Genomic DNA, 19,151 nt, shown 5'->3' with positions numbered 1-19,151 from the left:
AATAGATGTTTAACCAGTTTCCTGATACTGCTGTTTATTTCCATTTCTGATCAAGTTAAGTTTGTTTTTATCATGTGGATCCAGCCTCACTTTCACTCTTCTATTTTCTGCTTGGCTTGTGTGTGCAATGCAGAAAAAGCCTGATCCCAACAGGCCTTAGGTTTCTCCTAACTAGGACAGCATAAACCTTTCTCCTACCATCTCAGTAGTTCTCAACCTTCCTAATGCTGTGATACAGCTTAGTGTGATTAATGCTTTAATACAGTTCCCCATTTTGTGACCCCCCAACCATAAAATTTTCATTGCTACTACATAGCTAGTTTTGCTGTTATGAATTGTAATGTAAATATCTGATAGGCAACCCCTTTGAAAAGGGGTTAAACCCCAAAGGGGTCACCACCCACTGAGAACCACTGCACCATCTATTAAAATCCTTCCCATTTGGCTCAGTCTAGTTTAGGAAGGATTAGTAATAACAAAGGGCCAGACATTCTGAGTAACAGAGGCCATGTGCTCCCAACCTGAAGTATGGAGATAACTGTCTTTGTATCATGGAGTCACAGTGTAAGGCAAAAAGAAGTTACTTGTTGAGCTATTGGCACAGTCACCTTAACATTCTGCTAACATTTGTTGAACCAAAGTTGTTCAATCAATAGCTAGGTGTTGATAGAGGAGGGAGTTGGGGGTCCCATCCTTCAGAACTAGTTTGATGATAGATTCAGAAAAGGTGGAGTAGTCACTGCTTTCAGTTGTGTACCTGCCAGTGGAATCCTGCCAGGCTCCAGTGAATGTTCTACACTGAGAGACTGGTATTGATGGAGGTAGGATACATAGGAATGGGAAAGAGATAAGAATGTGTATGTGGAATAACTAGAATGCATTATATATACCTACAAAACTGTCAACTAAAAGAATAAATCCAGACACATTATTTATGCAAAAATTTATTTGACCAAAATGTAGAAAAAGTGATACTATTACGTATGATACAATAGCAAGAACATAAAGAACAGAGTAGATTTTATCAATTGCAGTTTGCTCAAAGTTCATCTCCCTGGTAGTGTGATGCTTAATAAATAGGAGTGAGGGGCAGGGTTCAGATAAGCTAGAAGCAGGGTGACTTTCAGTCAGGACTGTAAACTTGAGTTGGCCCCGCACTGCTGGGGAATGTGGAATGTTTCAGTGTGAGATGTTAACTGAGAAAGGAAAACTACAAAGCCAAAAAATGTGCAGCCTACAGAGCACTCCACATCCAGTTCAATCAGGAGGTCTTGGTCTTTTATTAGTGTCATTCCCGAAGGAATTCAAGTCTTGGCAAAGTCAAGCTTCCATTTGTTGTTCCCTGAACAATGGAGATGAAGTTAAGCCAATTTCTTTTTCTATCACTACTTTGCTGCTGGAGAGACCTTTTGTTGCCCAACACTTGGTATTAGTACAATGCTCAATGTATTGAAGGCAACTAAGCCTTTTTATTATTTGAGACAGAGTTTCGCCGTATAGCCCTGGCTGAAAAGGGTTGGACTCTGCCATATTCCCTGCTGGGTATATCATTAGACCACAGCAGAAAAGTCCTGGAATAAGACGCTTGCTCCTCAGAGAACAATTCTGGAGTGAAGGAAAGATGTAACATGGAACAGCATTAAAGCTCAGTCAGAAGGCACATGGGCAACAATGATCACCCCAGCATTCTCGCTTGGAATGCTTAAAGACAATCTGTTCTGCACAGGGCCGTGTGGAGCAGACTCAGTATGATCAGGCTAATCTAGTTGTGCTTTATAACTTCCCATAGGAGACTTAATTTTTGCTCTGGGTGGAAAATTTCCACATATTTTCTTGTGACAACCCCTAGCCTCACAAAACTTCCCCAACAGCAACCAGCTAAGATTAGATACTTGAGCCTGTGCTTCAAAGTGTGGGGCTGACTAATTCCCAAGAACCAAATGCCCTCAGACTTAAGCAACTATACTCAGTGTGAAATTCCCTGCCTATTTTAGGAATAAATGCAATTTAAGAATAAGAATAATCAGAGAAGCTGGTGCCATTTGAATGGAAAAGGAAAGAATTAAACTTAACTGGTGCTCAAAGCTTGTCTAACACAAAATATTTGGTCATGAATTCATTATCTGCTTGGCATTTCCTGCAAGGTGGAAACCTGGTAATAAGCGGAACTTCTTACAAAAGAGGAAGACAGGGCACACTCTCTGGAGTGGAGTTGGTGTTAAAACAGTACTCTTCTGGTTTAGTTTATATACAGTTAAGTTCGTTTAGTGTCTGGTCCAGTGTCTGATGTAAGCCCACATTCTCTTCTTTGGCCTGGGCAAGTTTTTCTGGTAAAGATTAAGACAGGAAAAATGAATTAATAAGCATCTTTGTTAAGGGAAGGGAAAGGGGGCACTTCAAGCTGTGACAATGAGAGCCACAGCTAAGAATCACACAGAATACCACAGAGTAATAGGGATCAAAGAGCAAACGAGATAGCTATAGGATATTAGGCTGGGAGTGCTGGTGCATTATTTTAATCCTAGCACTCAGGAGGGAGGTGACCAGCCTGGTCTACCCAGTAAGTTCCTGGACTACCCAGCAAGTTCTAGGTTAGCCAGACCTGTGATCTCACCAGATCATGTCTCAAAAACAACAACAAAAAACCCAAGTGTCCAGAAACAGCCTGGCTTTGTGGTGCATACTTGACACTCCAGCACCTGGATGGAGGCAGGAAGATCAGGAGGCAGAGGTCATCCTGGGCTATGGTCAATTCAAGGCCAATCTGGGCTGTATGTGATCTTGTCTCAATACTATCTTCAACCCAAAGAAAAATCCTGGGGCTGGTTTCTCATCAAGAAAAGGCACTTGCAGGCCGGGTGTGGTGGCGCACGTCTTTAATCCCAGCACTCGGGAGGCAGAGGCAGGCGGATTTCTGAGTTCGAGACCAGCCTGGTCTACAAAGTGAGTTCCAGGACAGCCAGGGCTACACAGAGAAACCCTGGCTCGAAAAACAAACAAACAAACAAAGAAAAGGCACTTGCTACCTGGCTTGATAATCAGTTTTATCCCTGGGACTCACATAGTGGGAAGAGAACAGACTCCTACAACCTATTTTCTGACCTCCACACATGAGTCATGGCACATGTGCACCTCCTCAACAAACATAAACTACAAATAAAAATTTAACATCTTGGGCTGGAGAGATGGTTCAGCGGGTAAGCACTGTCTGCTCTTCCAAAGGTCATGAGTTCAAATCCCAGCAACCACATGGTAGCTCACAACCATCCTTAATAAGATCTGATGCCCTCTTCTAGTGTGTCTGAAGACAGCTACAGTGTACTTAGATATAATAATAAATAAATCTTTTTAAAAAATTTAACATCTCAAATGGTGCATAAAATGTACTATACAAAAGTAAACTTTTCTGGGCTGGAGACATGGCTCAATGGTTAAGAGCACTTACTGATCTTCCAGAGGTCCCGAGTTTAAATCCCAGCACCCACATGGTGGCTCACAACCATCTGTAATGAGATCTGACTCCCTCTTCTGGAATGTCTGAAGACAGCTACAGTGTGCTTACATATAATAAATAAATCTTAAAAATAAAAAACCAACTTTTCTGCCTTGGTGAAACTTGATTTATTGTCCTGTTTTCCTTTTCCAGATAAATCCAGCAATCTGTGAGCCAGAACACTTGGACTAAAGCCCTAAAGTGTATCATTAGAGTGAGCCATTCAAGCTTTCTAGGTCTTAAGTCTGCCTATCTGTCCACCAGTGTGTGTGATTGATAGATGCCTCATGAGAACTGAGACAGGATTCAGAATTCAGATGATGTACACATAAAAGACTTTGCTACTAGATACAGATGACTTAGTACATCTGTTAGGACAATGTAAAACTGTGTAACCCATTTTTCCTTTGGAGTACCTGTGGGTGGCTATTGTAATTCCAGGCATACAGTATTCACTGTCAGGGTGCCCCTGGCAATGGAGTAAATAACTCCAGGTAAATAACAGAGACTGCAACCTAAGACTGCAGGAAAACTATTCAGTAATTCTGCTGATTAAGTAAAATTTTAAAAAAGGAAATAGGTCAGTTTGTAAGATGGCCCATCAGGTCAAGGTTCCTGCTGCCAAGCCTGAAGACCTGAGTTCCATCCCCAGGACCCATGTGGTAGAAGGAGAAACTTGATCCCTTCGAGTTATCCTAACCCCCACATCTGTGCACTGTAGCACATGTGTGCTCTGCACCACCAAATAAGTAAAATACAGTAATTTTAAAAAGCCATTGAGAGCTCTGCATGACCAGCCTGAGGGAAGACTGGTTTGTGTGAGTGACAGCTGATAAAAGACAAGGCCAGGAGTCATTAAAATCCTGGGAGAAAGCAAAAAGCCTCATAAACTATGATAAGATCAACCTGGAAATTTTCAGGAAAACAAAACACTTTTAGACTGCAGAAGACAGCCGTCTCTCTATAGCCACAGAAGCCTTCATGTAACAAACTACTGTGACCTGGCTGTGTGAAGACTTGTTAACTGGATGCTTTTGTGAGCCAGCTGCTCCATGTTCTTAGGCTCCATGTTCTTAGTTCTCCTGGTAACCCAGACTGCACTTTTGTTTTACAGAAAAGCTAAGTGACACACTCAGTGTTGTATAGTTCCAGTAGTAGAGGTGAGATGCAACCCAGGTTTTCTACTACCAATCCTGGCCTCTCTAGCATGTTTTGTTAATTAGGTCTGAAATGAAAGAGCCTCACCCCAAAGTATTCCCTGTCCTTGAGACTCTCAACACAGCTCAGACACAATAGGAGAGGGTTGAACTCTTGTAGGGCTCTAGTAGAATGATTAGAGAGGCAGGAAGGGATGGTGGTTATTTCAAAGGGTGGAGGCTATTCGTGTCTGGAAATTTCTCAGGGAAATACTGAGCAAACAACAAAAGCACCCTCCACCCCCCAAAGCCAGTGATCTGTCCCAGGGCATATGCAAAACAAGGTGTATAGGGCAGGGTTTACAAAAGGCCCACCCCCTCATCCCCAGCACTTTTCCATAGCAATGTCCTCTGTAGATCAGGCTGTTTTTGAACTCAGATCCACCTGCCCCTGCCTCCCAAGTGTTGGGATTAAAGGCATGTACAACCACTGCCCAGCTAACAAAATGGGTTAGGGTAAATGTCACATAAGAATGCAAGCAACCGGGGCTGGTGAGATGGCTCAGTGGGTAAGACCTCTTCCGAAGGTCCAGAGTTCAAATCCCAGCAACCACATGGTGGCTCACAACCATCTGTAATGAGATCTGACTCCCTCTTCTGGAATGTCTGAAGACAGCTACAGTGTACTTACATATAATATATATAATATATATATATTCTGGAATGTCTGAAGACAGCTACAGTGTACTTACATATAATATATATAATATATATATTACAGTGTACTTACATATAATATAATATATATAAATTACATGTAATTTACATATAATAAATAAATAAATCTTAAAATGTAAGTACAGTGTACTTACATATAATAAATAAAAATTTAAAAATCTTAAAATTAAAAAATAAAAAATCTTAAAAAAAAAAAAAAGAATGCAAGCAACCACTGGAATTCATAGCCTAGACCCCAATCAAGAGGGCCTCCTTTTATTTGCTGACACAAATTCAGACACTCTCCATTAAGAAATGGTGACTGCGCTGCCATCCTGGTTAGCTAGTGCTGTGTTTGAGGAATCATGCCAGATAGGCTTTTGTTTCCTTATTTTCAGAAAAGGGCCATGTGGACCTCATTTTTCCATTGGTAAAGAGGATTTAATCTGTGAGAGACAGCCAACTGCCCACCTTCATCCTGGTCATGGCCAAAGGCACCGGACTCCAGCTCAAAGATGAGGTGGCAAGAACAGAAGATGAAGATGGCCTGTTGTCATTTCAGTCAGAGTTAGACACATGGGGAAAAGGCTAAAGTTTACACCAGAAGGTGGGTTCCCTAGAGCTCCTAAGCACCAGAGCCAGTTCACCTAGAGATGGCTAGGAGCCAAGGTGACACCTACAGTCCTCAGAGAAAGGTCTTGTCACTGAGGGATGGTTCACATCCTTGCTGATAGCTATTTACCTGAACTTTTGGGCACTCTTGTCTAGAGGGTGGTATCTCCAGGAAGGGGGTTGAAGAAATAGGATGGAGGGTTGAGATAGAAGAGCATAGACAAACAGTGTGAACGAAGACAAAGTTGAGCCCCATGTCAAACAAACAGGTCTGGGCTTCTGAACAGGAGTAGCCTAGATAAGCCCTTGAAATAATGGTGAGCTGGGCGTGGTAGCACACACCTTTAATCCCAGAACTTGGAAGGCAGAGGCAAGACTAGCCTGGTTTACACTATAAGACCCTATCTCAAGATAACCCCCACTACAATCACCCTTGGGCCAAAGATAACTTCTGATGGCTTAATCACCCAGCTATAGGAGCATTTTCCCTTATATGGATAAAGATTTCGTGAAGAATGAGTCTCCCTTCCTGGAAGATCCCAACCCCAAGTGTCTGGAATTTCCGTGCTCTATCATGGAGAATAACATAGTCACTTCAAGAAATGCTGAGTTGTGTCCCCTGGGGAACTGAGGCCCTGCAGTCTCCTTTTTCCTCTTTGCTCACACTAAGATAAACCTTGCCTCTGGGAGAAAGGACAGCAAGAGCTGGAGGCATTTAAAATATGCAAAGCATCTCTGTGAGAATTCTGAAGACTTCACTCTGGAAAAAAAGCCCAGCTCTGTTCCTCCACAGACCTACTCACTCAACTTTGATATGTCACTTAGGGAAGTGGAGATTCCTACCTTCCAGGTCATCGATTGTCTTCTCCAGTTTAGAAACTGTCCTTTCTGCAAACTCAGCTCGGGTCTCAGCCTAGGGAAGAAAAGAGTCACTATCCTGCTTCAGATTAGCCCCTCAAAATGTAGGGCAAAGCTGGGTGTGGTCACTCACCTCCTTCAGCTTGTCAGACAGAAGCTTGATTTCTTCTTCATATTTATCCTCCTTTTCAGAATACTATGGGAGAAAAACAAACCAACAAACCCCAAAGGTGGTCCTTAAAAGAGGGAAAAAGGCTGGAGAGATGCCTCAGAGGTTAAGGGCTCTTGTTGCTTTTACAGAGGGCTGGGGTTCAGGACCCAGTACCCACATGGACGCTCACAACCATTTTGTAAGTTCAGTGCCAGGGGATCTGACACCCTGCCCTACAGTGCAGACATACATGCTGGCAAAGCACTTACACATATGAAATAAATACTTAAGGGAAGGAAGAAGGAGCTGGGGAGATGATTCAGCGAGTGAAGCATTTGCCTGGCAAGGACCCCAGCATCCACATAAAGGTTGGATGGGTGTGGCTCCCTCTGTAGAGATGAGATTCCTGGAACAAGCTGGCTAACTAGACTAGCCAAATAGGTGAGCTTCAGGTGAGAGACTCATCCTCAATATGGCTCCCATTAGCAAAGGCCTGCACGACAATACCCTAGCACATGTCAGGTTACCTGGATTGAGAACAGAACAAGATGTAGCAAGTTTCCCTCCAACCCACCTTTTCAGAAGCAGCCTCCAGTGATTTCAGATTGTTAGTTACATTCTTGAGCTCTTCTTCCAGGTCACCACACTTTCTGCACCAAAAAAAGATTTGCTGTAATGTAGGCAATTCCCTTCCAGCAAGTCCACTGTCCATCCCCCCACTCCACCACTGCTGGAAACTTATCATACCCTCTCCTGCTGAGCACAGGCAGAGGCAGGGCAGGAGGGCATCTGGAGGGTTTGTAAAGCAACCTGGGAATCTGCCAGGGATGAGGCAATAGGGACTTGTGAAATCTGTGACTGGCTTAGTTTTCTCAGGAAGGTGTGCAAATAAGACAAGGGTGGGAGATGGGAGATGGCCTTCAGAGTTCACAGGACACTCCAGGAAGCAAGCCTAGAATACATCTGGGAAACCAGGGTGCTCCCAGCCCTACAGGACTCTCGGTGGAGCTGAATCCTTGGTCCAAGGCCAAGAGGGAAAGGTGTTTTGTTTGTTGGGACTGTGACATTCTAGCGAGCTGTTTCCATGGGAAGGTACCAATAGCAACATCAGAAGCCATGCCCTGAAACACTTGTGGGGTATCCGGCCCCCCCTATAAACAGGATTCTGTGAAAACCAAATGGCCTGGCTCAATGTGCAAAGTAGGGGTAGGAAGGAAGATCCCAAGTTTCAGGGCAGTCTGGCCATACAGCAAAACTGTCCCAAAAATTTCAAAACAGCCAACAAGGAACAGTGAGAAAATGGGAGGGGGTGGACGAACATGGGCAGCTTGCGAATGGGCAGCAGAGCTGTGAAATGCCATTTTCTGCATGGGGCAGGGCTATTGCACCATGGACTGACTCACAGCAGCAGTGACTGCCTACACAAGACTTGCAGGGGGTGAGGCCTGTCAACATTCCATCATAGAAGAGAGATGGGCTCATGAGGTCCACCCTCCCCAGGTAGCTATCAGCAGTTAATGGCCTCTGGGGGAGGAGGAGATACATTTCTCAGTGGTGTAACTACTCAGCAAGTTGCCTTGCTCGGGTAAATAACCCCTCTTCATGCTAATAATATATACACTAAATAACTGCAGTGGATAGCAAGAAGAAATCAAAGTCAGGATATACTGAGAAAAAGGGGGACGGTGAGAGGAAGAAAAAAGAGGGTGTGTTGTAATTAAAGTATAGCGTGTGTTTATAAATAAATAAAATTGTGAAAAACAAAAGTTAAACTCAGTGTGGTAGTGCATGCTTATTATTCTAGGAATCAGAGACAGGAGGATTAGGCATTCCAGGCTACAAGAGACCCTGTCTCAAAACAAAACAAACCACTTAATGAGCAAAACAAAGAAACAAAACCAAACATCAAAGAAAGGAAGGAAGGAAGGAAGGAAGGAAGGAAAGAAAGAAAGAAAGAAAGAAAGAAAGAAAGGAAGGAAGGAAGGAAGGAAGGAAGGAAGGAAGGAAGGAAGGAAGGAAGGAAGAAAGAAAGAGAAAGAGAGAAAGGAAGGGAAGGAAGAAAGTAAAGCCCAGGGAGAAGGAAACTTGGGGCCTCTATGCTGTCCTCGAGTCTCAACCCAATTGCCCAGTATCTTGGTGGGAAAAGGATGCAGCAAAGCTTCCCTTGTCAGGAAGAACCATCAGCAGCTGTCAGCCAATGAAGCAAAAGGTGAGATGAGCCTGGGACTCTGAATGCCCAAGCTCTTGAGCAGAGGCCAGCCCCAGCCACAAGAGGTTCCCAGCCAGCACACAGCCCATTATCCCTCCTCTGCCTGGAGCCAGATGAGCAGTTCAGGCCCGTTCTGCCACTTACAGTTCAGATACCTCCGCCCTCTCCTCTGCTCTCTTCAGCTCACCCTCCAGGATGACCAACTTACGAGCAACCTACAAAGACAGAAAACCCAACTGAGACCCATCTCCACGGATACTCTGGATCCTGCAAGAGATGGAACATCTCAGGTCCCATAGCCAGGGGAGGAAACGGTAGAGCTGAGTCACTTAGCCAGGAAAGGAAGAAGTACAAGAGCCCACTGTGGTGATGTCATCTGACTTCCTTCTATTTAGGAGGCCCAGTTTCAAAACCAAATCAAAACTAGTCATGGTGACCTATAATCCCAGCATTTGAGAGGCAGGAGAATTGGGAATTAAAGATTACCCCAGGTTGCCAGGCATGGTGGTGCAGCCTTTAATCCCAGCACTGGGAGGCAGAGGCAGGCAAATTTCTGAGTTCGAGGCCAGCCAGGACTATACAAAGAAACCCTGCTTGAAAAACCAAAAAAAAAAAAAAAAAAAAAAAGATTACCCCAGACTATATAAAAAAAGAGTTGGAAGCCAGCCTGAGATACCTTAGACCCTTTCTTTAAAAACAAAATTCAGCCAGCTTGTTCATGTCTGTAATCCTAGCACTTTGGAGAGGGAAGAGTCAGGAGTTCAAGGCCATCCTTGCATTGTTTTCTATATAGAGAGGAGAACAGCCTGGAATACAGGAAAACCTTTCTCAGAAAAAATAAAAACAAAACAAATATATATTGGAAAACCAAAAACAAGACAGCCAGGCATAGTGATTCATACTTATCATCCTAGCATTTGGAAAGCTGAGGCAGTGGACAGTCAAGAGTTCATGGCTAGCCTGGGCCACAGGAATTTTAGGTCAGCCTGAGTTAGTGGGAAATTCTATATCCATGAAGATTAAAAAAAAAAAAAAAGAATAGAAATAGAAAAGGGTAGCAGAATCAGGCTAGCAATCATGACCCTCAAGTTTATTCCAACTGGTCTATATCCAGCTTAAGGGACAAGCGGAGTGAACTGATGAGTTGGTCTCCAGCAGCTCAGACAAGTGGCCACCATACTTTTGTTTGAAGACAGTTTCCCAGTCAAGTGGCTGTGTCTGGAAACCCACAGAGGTAATCGTCTTAAATGTGGGCTTCCGATGGGTTCCTATCGGCAGCACCATTTCCTCCCACTTCCTGCAGCCATCCCATAGGCCCAACTCACCTCCTCATACTTGCGGTCGGCTTCGTCAGTGATGTGCTTGGCTTCTTTGAGCTGCATCTCCAGGATCTCCATCTTTTCCTCATCTTTCATGGCTCGGTTCTCTATTACCTTCATGCCTCTGCAAGTTGGATAGGGTGGGGTATCACAGCAAGGTCCTCAAATGCATCCACCCAGCACCCAGGCAAGGATAAAGACCTATTGTCAACTTCTATATTTATTTCATTGAGCCGTCTGGATTCGAGAACTGAACGCACGTCTTCTACAAGAAAGCAAGTGCTAACTTCGGAGCCTTCCTCTCCAGCCTATGGTATCTTTGAGACAGGTCTCTCACTGAACCTGGAGCTTGTTGTTCCCCACAGACTGGCTAGTCATGGAGCCCCAGGACCCTCTGGCCTCTGCGGTGCTGGGATTGCAGGCCCCCTGCCATGCATTGTTTTTATATGAGGGGGGAGTACTAACTCAGGTTCTTAGACTGAAGAACTCAACCCGAAGAGCAATCTCCCCAGCCTCATACAGCCCAGGCTGGTCTCAAACTCACTATGCAGTCAAGGATGGCTTTGAATCCCTGATCCTCCTGCCTCTTCCCCCTCAGTGCTAGGGTGATGGGCTTATGTGGGATTGAGAATTGAACCCAACTTTGTGGATGCCAGGCAAGCATTCTTATCAACTGAGCTTTAATCCTACCCACCCTCACCACCCCTTTTTTTAGATCTTAGGAGACAGATTTTGCTACTTAGCCCAGGCTACTATACCTCCCTCAGCATTCAGGAGCACTAGAATGACAGGCGTGCATCATCATCATGACTGGTGGACCTCCACACACTAGCAAATAACCCAGCTTTCACAAGCATACCATATTGTGGGTCTACTATCCCCAGTTTACAAATAAACTGAGGCAGAGAAAAGCTAAGGTTATAGAGCTGCTAAGTAGCAGAGTTGGGCTAGCCCCTGAGGGTGCACCCCTGTTTTGTATTCCTCACAGTAAGACAAGCCTGAGGACCAGCAGTCACTGTGGAATGTGCATCCACACCTACAGGAACGCTGAGGAGCAGGTAGGAGCTGAGGCGGAGCAGAGGGTTTTTGAGAGCTTAGTTGAGGTCTGGAGAGAACTGGAGGAGTATGGCAGGCGAATGCTCTGTCTCAGCACTGGGGAGACTGAGACAGGCCTTTGAGAGCAGGCAAGCCAGGGCTATATAACAGGATTTTGTCTCAATAGTAACAACAACAAGAAAGAAAACAATAAAGTCAGAGCTGCACTGTGTGTGAACACACCTTTAGTCCCAGCTCTCAAGGGTTATAAAATGAGACTTTGTATTAAAATATACAAACAAAAAAATATCTCTGCAAACCAATCAACCAGCCAAAAAACCACATAGGAGTGAAAGAACACAGGGGCAGGATGGGCGGGATGTTTATGCTGGGTGGAAAGGGAATTCCTGGAAGCTTCCAGGGCCAGGACTGAATGGAAACAAAATGGACAAGCTGGAATGCAAAAGCTACTGGAAAGTCAGGTATAGCCTGAGCAGCACAAAGTGCTCCAGAATGATGTAGGCTTTTATCTCTTGGTTTTATTACTGAGGTAAAAGGTATGCACTACTATGCCTGGCTTTCAAAACAAACCTTTATGTTATCCAGTGCTGTGTGAGTCTGAAGTGAGACCCACAACCTGAACATGTGAGTACAGTCACAGTACAGATGGAGAATTCCTTATGTCGCAGGCCACTGTTCAAAGGAGGGCACACTAGAAACACATGGAATGTCCCTCAGGCCCCATGTTCAAGGGATATGGGATGCATATGAATTACCTGTTTAGACTCTGATACCACCTTTAAGATAGCTCATTATTGATACACAAATATCCCCAAATCTAGAAACACACAAACTCCTAAGTACTTTCAGTCCCAAGCATTTCAGAGGATACTATGTTTACGCAGGTCAGAAAGAAGGATGTCCTCAGGCAGTCAGAAAAACTCAGCTGCCTCAGAGCAAAGCCTGCTTTCGCAGAGTTATATGGATTGGAACAAACAAGGTAATGGGCACCAGAGAAATGGCTGTGGGTCAAGTGATCACCCGCACAGTATCCCCAAGATACAAAGATAGAAGCTAGGCACAAGGCTTGATGACACATGTTCTTAAAAGTGTGGAAGAGGATAAAACACCTGCTTTATTATTATTTTACATTTATTTATTTGTGCATGAGTGCATGTGCCCCAGCACACTGTGTGGAGGGTGGGACATACCTGCAGGGGCTGTTTCTCTCCTCCAGTGTGGGTCCCAGGCACTAACTGAACTCAGGTTGTCACACTTAGCAATAGGGGCCTTTACACACTGAGCAATTTCACTGGTCATTGTTTCATTTTTTAGGATTTTTATTATTTCTAAGTATGTGTATGTGTAGGTGCCCACAGAGGGGTCAGAAATATTCTCTGGAGCTGAAGTTATAGGCTGCTGTGAGCTGCCCAACATGAGTACTGTGTGTGTTTAAGTGTACACATGCAGGTCAGAAGACAACTTGCAGGAGTTGGTTCTCTCCTAACATGTGGAACTCAGGGATTGAACTCAGGTCAGGAGACTTGGTAGCAAGCGCCTTTACCTTCTGGACTACCTCCACAGCCCAACTAAATTGCTTCTAGTGCACAGTATAGAGCTAGGGTCCTATATTTGCTATATGATCTCTCTCTCTCTCTCTCTCTCTCTCTCTCTCTCTCTCTCTCTCTCACACACACACACACACACACACACACACACACACACACACACACACACACACACACACACACACACACACGCTATGCAGGTACTTGCTATTGAGCCACATCCCAGCCTCTAGTTGCTGTTTAGTGCCTGGTTTATAGTCACAGCAGCACAATGTGAAACCATTTGTGATGATTTGTATATGCTTGGCCCAGGAAGAAGCACTATTTGGAGGTGTGGCCTTGTTGGAGTAGGTGGACTTTTTAAGCATGGACTTTGTTTAAGCATGCTTTGTTTAAGCATGGACCCTTCTCCTAGCTGTCTAGAATCGAGTCTTCCACTACCAGTCTTCAGATGAAGATGTAGAACTCTCAGCTCTGCCTGCATCATGCCTGCCTGGATGCTGCCATGTTCCTGCCATGATGATAATGGACTGAACCTCTGAACCAGTAAGCCAGCCACAATTAAATGTCCTTATAAGAGTTGCCTTAGTTATAGTGTCTGTTCACAGCAGTAAAACCCTATCTGAGACAGAAATTGGTACCAGGGACTGGGGTATTGCTGTGATAGGCCTGGCTATGCTTTGGTTGGAAGAATGTGGATTTTGGGGACTTTGGATTTGGAAAGTGGTGGAATGCTTTAAATGGGGCTTAATAGGATATCCTAGTAGGAATATGGAAGACTCTGTTGCTTAGAGTGATTTGAATTACATGGTCCTGGCCCAAGGGGTTTCAGTGGAGAATTTCAATATGTGGCCTAGAGACTGTTTTTGTGATAGTTTGGTGAAGAATGTTGCTACTTTTTGCCCTTGTCTGAAATGTCTGCTTCAGGCTAAGGTGAAAAGACTCAGATTAATTGCATTGACAAAGGAAGTCTCAGAAATGCCCATCACAGACTTTGTTCTCTGGTTAAGTCTTATGAAGGACATTTTAAACAAGTGTAGCAAGTTAGGAAAAGGAAAAATATAAAATATATGGTCCCTCAGCTCTCCAAGCCAAGACATGCTAGAACCATTCATTCCTGGGGACAGTTGGATAGGCTTCCTGTGGAAGCCCAAATGCTGCCCAGATATCACCAGAGTAGCAGGGTCAGCTGTAAACACAGTGATGGTTGGTTATGTACTGTCTCCAAAATATAGCTGGCATCATCCAAAAGCTTAAAGCTTGCCACAGCAATGGGAACTACCACAGAGGCACATGGCAGAGATCACCCTGCTTCTGTCTCCCTAGTCTTTGGATAAATGTCTACACTGCCACGCTGCCCAGTCTATCTTTACTTCTCTTTTCTTCACATCATCTAGAAACTCAATTGTCTCTAGAATGGGCAAGAGAGGCAACTGGGGCTTCCCCAGAAAGCAATAACACACTCTGAGGCCCTAGCCCCATTTCTGCACATTTTTGCTTTTCTCTGTTTCCTGGAAAGTGTCCTCCTAAGCTATCATAAAGAAAACCAAGCAGGGCACATGGTGAAGCATCTGTCATCCCAGCACTACATAGGTAGACTCTGCCTCAAACAAAATAAAACAGAAAGGGAATTGGATTAAAAACAAACAGGTTGGGGCAGGAGAGATGGCTCAGTGGTTAAGAGCCCTGACTGCTCTTCCAGAGGTCCTGAGTTCAGTTCCCAGCAACCACATGGTGGCTTGTAGCCATCCATAATGAGATCTGGCGCACTCTTCTGGGGTGTCTGAAGACAGCTACAGTGTACTTACATACAATAAATAAATCAATCTTTTTTTAAAAAAAATTAACAACAAAACCAGATCTTCAAATCCCTTCAGCTCCAAGGTCATTAGTACCATCACAAAATTTTTTCCATTCATACATGTCTATGTGCATTTGTGTATGTGCATATGGAGACCAGAGAAGGATGTCAGGTATCCAGCTCTGTCACTTTCTGTCTCATTCCCTTGAGACAGGATCTCTCACTGAACCTGGAGGTAGGCTGACAGTCAGCAAACCCCAAGTCCTCTTGTGAAACCACACTGGCTTTTCAAGTGGTAGGATTTAAGCACTTAAATACTGAGCTCTCACATCTTTTTAAAGTCAGGAAAGGCTTCATGTAGCCCAGGCTGGCCTCAGCACTGAACTTACAGGTATGTACCACCACACCTGGCTCCACCCCTGTCTTCCACAGGTCAGAAGCATCCTACCTCTCACTCTCATCAGCAGCCTTCTCTGCCTCTTCCAGATTCTGCAGGGCTGTGGCCAGCTGCTCCTGAGCCCGGTCCAGTTCCTCCTCCAGCAGTTGGATGCGGCGGTTGAGAGCGGCTGCATCTCCTTCAGCCTGGAAAGTCAGATATACACCTTATATCTGGGTGATTAAGAAGAGTCAAGCTGGCAAGCAGTGTCTCCCCACGCCCCATCCCCTCAGTGACCCTGATATCCAGCCACAACCCACCTAGGGACCCAGGCTCAAGGGAATTCATACTCATTTGAATTTAAATTTGATTTTAAAAATTATGGATCTGTGACGCAGGGTCTTGTGCATTAGCCAGACTGGTCTCCAACTCCTGGTCTTAGGAATCCTCTTGCCTCAGACTCCCTGGCAAGCCACAGTGCCCAGCCCCTCTGGAGAACACACACCTCAACAACTGAGCAAACTTGTCAGCCCTGATATTGTTTTGTCTTCAAGTCACCCACCTTACAGGTGGAAACAAGGAGGTCCCACCAGTGCAGTGGTATTGTATAGTGACTTAGGGCTCTGTCACCAAGGGGTGACTTCCCTCTGTCATCCAGGGATGGCCGCCCTCAAGGAAGAGCATGGAAAGTTAGTCACATGAGACTCAATTAGCAGCTCCAGGAGACTGAAGCCAAAGGACAAAGAGTTTTAGGTTAGCCTGAACTATTATATAGCAAGATCTCTGTTAAAATACCAGAAAAAGGGGGAGCTGGCTTAGTGGGTAAAATCACTTGCTGCCCAGCATAAGGACCTGAGTTTAGATTCTCAAACAGTGTGTGGGTTCATGAGGTTCATGAGGAAATGCAGAGGAAGCCATGCTACCTACCGGCTTCCTTTCAGGGATAACCACTACATGGGGACAGCTATAAAACTCAGTGTGAGTCTGGGCCCTCTCTACCTCAGTTTACACAGCAGGGAAAGTATAAAGAACAAGGCCAGGTTGCCTGTCAATATACAGAGGATCCCCCTTGCCCCCCAGTTTGTGATCTGTGACCACCCTCCCCCAACACCAATATGTGTCTGTGCGTCTCAGGTCTCTCTTCCCACAATGTGGGTCCTGGGGACTGAACTCAGATCATCAGCCTTAGTGGCAAGCACCTCTACCCAGCTGAACCATCTCAGGGGCCCATGGGTGCCTCTTTTTTATATCTTGAACTTCAATACCTATCATATGCAACAAGTGGGGCAGTATTGGTTCCCGCCCACTTCAGTTTTTAGTATATTTAGCAAAAGTTATGTAACCAGGACCACTATCTAATTTGTTAACTTTTGCCATTTGCTAAAAAGAACCTTGTGCCCATCTGCAGTCGGTGGAGCTTTTAGTTGTTGGTTTTTTGTTTTGTTTTGTTTTTTTGTTTTTTTTTTTTTTGTTATGGTTTCACGAAGTCCAAGTTGGCCTCTAACTACATAGTCTGGCCCTAATTTCTGACTGCCCTGCCTTAATCTCTCAAGTGCAGGCTCTACTTCATCCAGTTCACCCAGTCCTGCAGAAGGGACCCAGGACTTTGTGCATACTAAGCAAGTATCCCACCATTCAATGACAACCCCACAGCCTCTAAGTAGCCTGGGCTGCAGGGGGCTCAAGGCCACACCCAACATAGTAATCACTTTCACAGTCACATTGAGTTTCCACATTCATGAGTTGTCTCAAAGAAAAGGAAAAGAACTTAGACTGAAGAGGCACACTTTGATCTTGGCATATTTTCAACTGTTTAAAACAGAAAGAGCTCTAGTTCACATCCATGCATTCATTCACACACACACACACACACACACACACACACATCCTAAGTCATCTTGAGCTCCGCCCCTTCCTGCAATCAAAGCCTTCCACCGGCTACAAAGGGTTTCCCTTATAAGGTAAAAGAGGCTTGCTAGATACTTGTGGCCAAGCAACAGGAAGACGTCGGTTAATCACACAAAAATCTAAATGAAACCAGCTGTTGGGACACAAGCCCAGAAATCAGCTACACACACCCCAACCCCATTTCTAGTCTGGGTGTTTCTGGCCCGGAATCAACTTGAGATGTCTTTCTACAACCAAAAGAAGCATGCTTTCCCACATGAACTTTTAAAGCAGCTCAGAGTTTTCCAAAAGGCATCCCCCGCACTCCACCCTTGGGCCGCCAAATTCCTGGCTTGGCTGGAGTCTCGAGGCCATTTTGGAGATGTCTAGGGTGGGACGGGCGTATGAGAAGCCGTAACAGCTACTGTGCAGAGCTTCCGCCCGGTTCTGAGGCTTTCTCCAGCCCGAGCGGTCCTTGAGGGATTCAAGGCTTCTACCCAGGCCAGGCTGTCGCCCAGGCAGTCTTGGGAGGAGTCCAGGCGGTACCTGCACTGCCAACTCCACCTAGCCTTTCAGTTTCTAGGGTCCCCGCCCTGAGTTCCCACACTACGGCTTCAGGAGACCTGGGCAATCACACAACACTTCTTCCCTTGTCTGTGAGTCTCCTTCGCTAGCAAACACCGCCCTACTACTCAGGCAAGGGGCTCTCCTTGCCCCGGAAACGTCTGGAATGCCTCTCCCTAGTCTTTTCTTTCTACCCACCTGTAGCAGACTTTTGGGAGACACGAATCGAACGCTTTGTGGGTGCCAGAGCTGGGCTTAGAACCCAGACCCATCTCTGGCCCCGGGCTTGACCCAGGGATGAAGAGGAGGCGCGGAGGCCTTTCCTCTTTCCGAACTATTCATGCACCCCGGTCCCTGAACTCTCAGGGAAGGCGCATACAGTGGGCGCTCCGGCGTCGGGCAGGCCCCCTAGTGGATATTACCTGGGGCTAGGGGGACACAGGGTGATGGTGGTGGTGGTGGGTGTCCTGCAGGCCAGCGTCCAAATTCTCCTGTCCCCACCCCGCCCTCAGCGGACGTGTCGCGGCCGCACCCTAAGGACGTGCCGGGAAAGTTCGGGCGCGAAGAAGCAAAAGCGCGCACCGCCCCCGCCCCCACCTTGGTCAGCCGCAGACAATGGGAGCGCGGTATTTGCCCCACTACTCCGGAGTGCCCCGCGCAGGACTGTCCCCCCCGCAACCTCCCAGTTCCTGCCCCGCCAGCGTACGGGGCTCCAGGATCCAAGGGTATGGATGATCAAGGCGGAGGGGAGACGGAGGAAGGGGGAGCTAGAAGCATGCGGAGCTGGGAAGAAAAGAGGGCGCCAGGGAGCACTGCGGGCCCGGAAGCGCGCGGGACGAAAAGTGGGATCGGGCGGGGGTCGCGGACGGCGCGGGTCCTGGTCTCTCACTTTCTCGCGCCGCTCGCGCTCGCCATCCAGTTCGCGCTGCAGGCCTTGCGCGCGATCCTCTGCGTCGTCTGCCTGCTGCTGCAGGGCCTGGATCTTGCGCTTCACTGCCTCCAGTGAGTTGAGGCCGGCCATAGCTCAATCGTTCTGCTGGGCTCCGGCGACAGCTGGGCGGCCGCGCCCGGGCCCGCCAGCCTTGGCCACGCCGGGGCCGCCCCCGCCTCTCCCCGCCCCCCGGCCCTGCTGTCAGGCCCATGAGGTCACCCGGGCCGGCCGCGACGTCAGCACCGGGCGGGGGGTGGGTGGGAGGGGGTGGCTGACGTCGGTGCAGCTAGCCGCCTTTGCCCTGTGGGCTCCTCGTCCTCCCTCACTGCCCGCCCCGCCTGGCCCAGCGGCCGCGCACTTACCTGGGAGCCTTTATTCTCCGTCTGCTTTAGAGTCTTCTTTAAGTCTGTCAGGTCCTCGGAGTGCCTGTCCAGTTCGTCCTCCACGCATTTCAGTTTCTTCTGGAACTACGTCAGCTGCTCTTTCACCTGGGG

At 46.5% G+C, this 19,151-nt stretch overlaps 1 protein-coding gene across 1 annotated transcript; it reads right to left on the bottom strand.

Annotated features, from left to right (window-relative positions):
• Positions 1-926: 926 nt before the first annotated feature.
• Positions 927-18,781, bottom strand: Tpm4 (tropomyosin 4). Its single transcript, NM_001001491.2, has 8 exons — positions 18,616-18,781; positions 15,348-15,481; positions 10,502-10,619; positions 9,321-9,391; positions 7,542-7,617; positions 6,950-7,012; positions 6,802-6,871; positions 927-2,327 (listed from the first exon to the last, which is right to left on the bottom strand). The coding sequence occupies exons 1-8, from the start codon at positions 18,745-18,747 to the stop codon at positions 2,245-2,247; spliced, it is 747 nt and encodes a 248-aa protein (NP_001001491.1). The 5' UTR covers positions 18,748-18,781; the 3' UTR covers positions 927-2,244.
• Between the last annotated feature and the right edge of the window lie 370 nt (positions 18,782-19,151).

This window comes from Mus musculus, chromosome 8, assembly GCF_000001635.26.
Source record: "Mus musculus strain C57BL/6J chromosome 8, GRCm38.p6 C57BL/6J".
NCBI classification, from domain to species: Eukaryota; Metazoa; Chordata; class Mammalia; order Rodentia; family Muridae; genus Mus; species Mus musculus.
The sequence above is the reverse complement of the archived record's forward strand: the minus strand, read 5'-3'. Positions and strand labels throughout refer to the sequence as shown.

Bases quoted from the DNA above. Each gene is read 5' to 3' on its own strand.
- Tpm4 (NM_001001491.2), bottom strand. From the start codon at position 18,747: ATGGCCGGCCTCAACTCACTGGAGGCAGTGAAGCGCAAGATCCAGGCC. The intron at 10,620-15,347 runs GTAGGATGCTTC...TCCAACTTGCAG, and splicing joins GCTGCTGATGAGAGTGAGAG to AGGCATGAAGGTAATAGAGA. The intron at 9,392-10,501 runs GTGAGTTGGGCC...CTGTCTTTGTAG, and splicing joins CCGACCGCAAGTATGAGGAG to GTTGCTCGTAAGTTGGTCAT.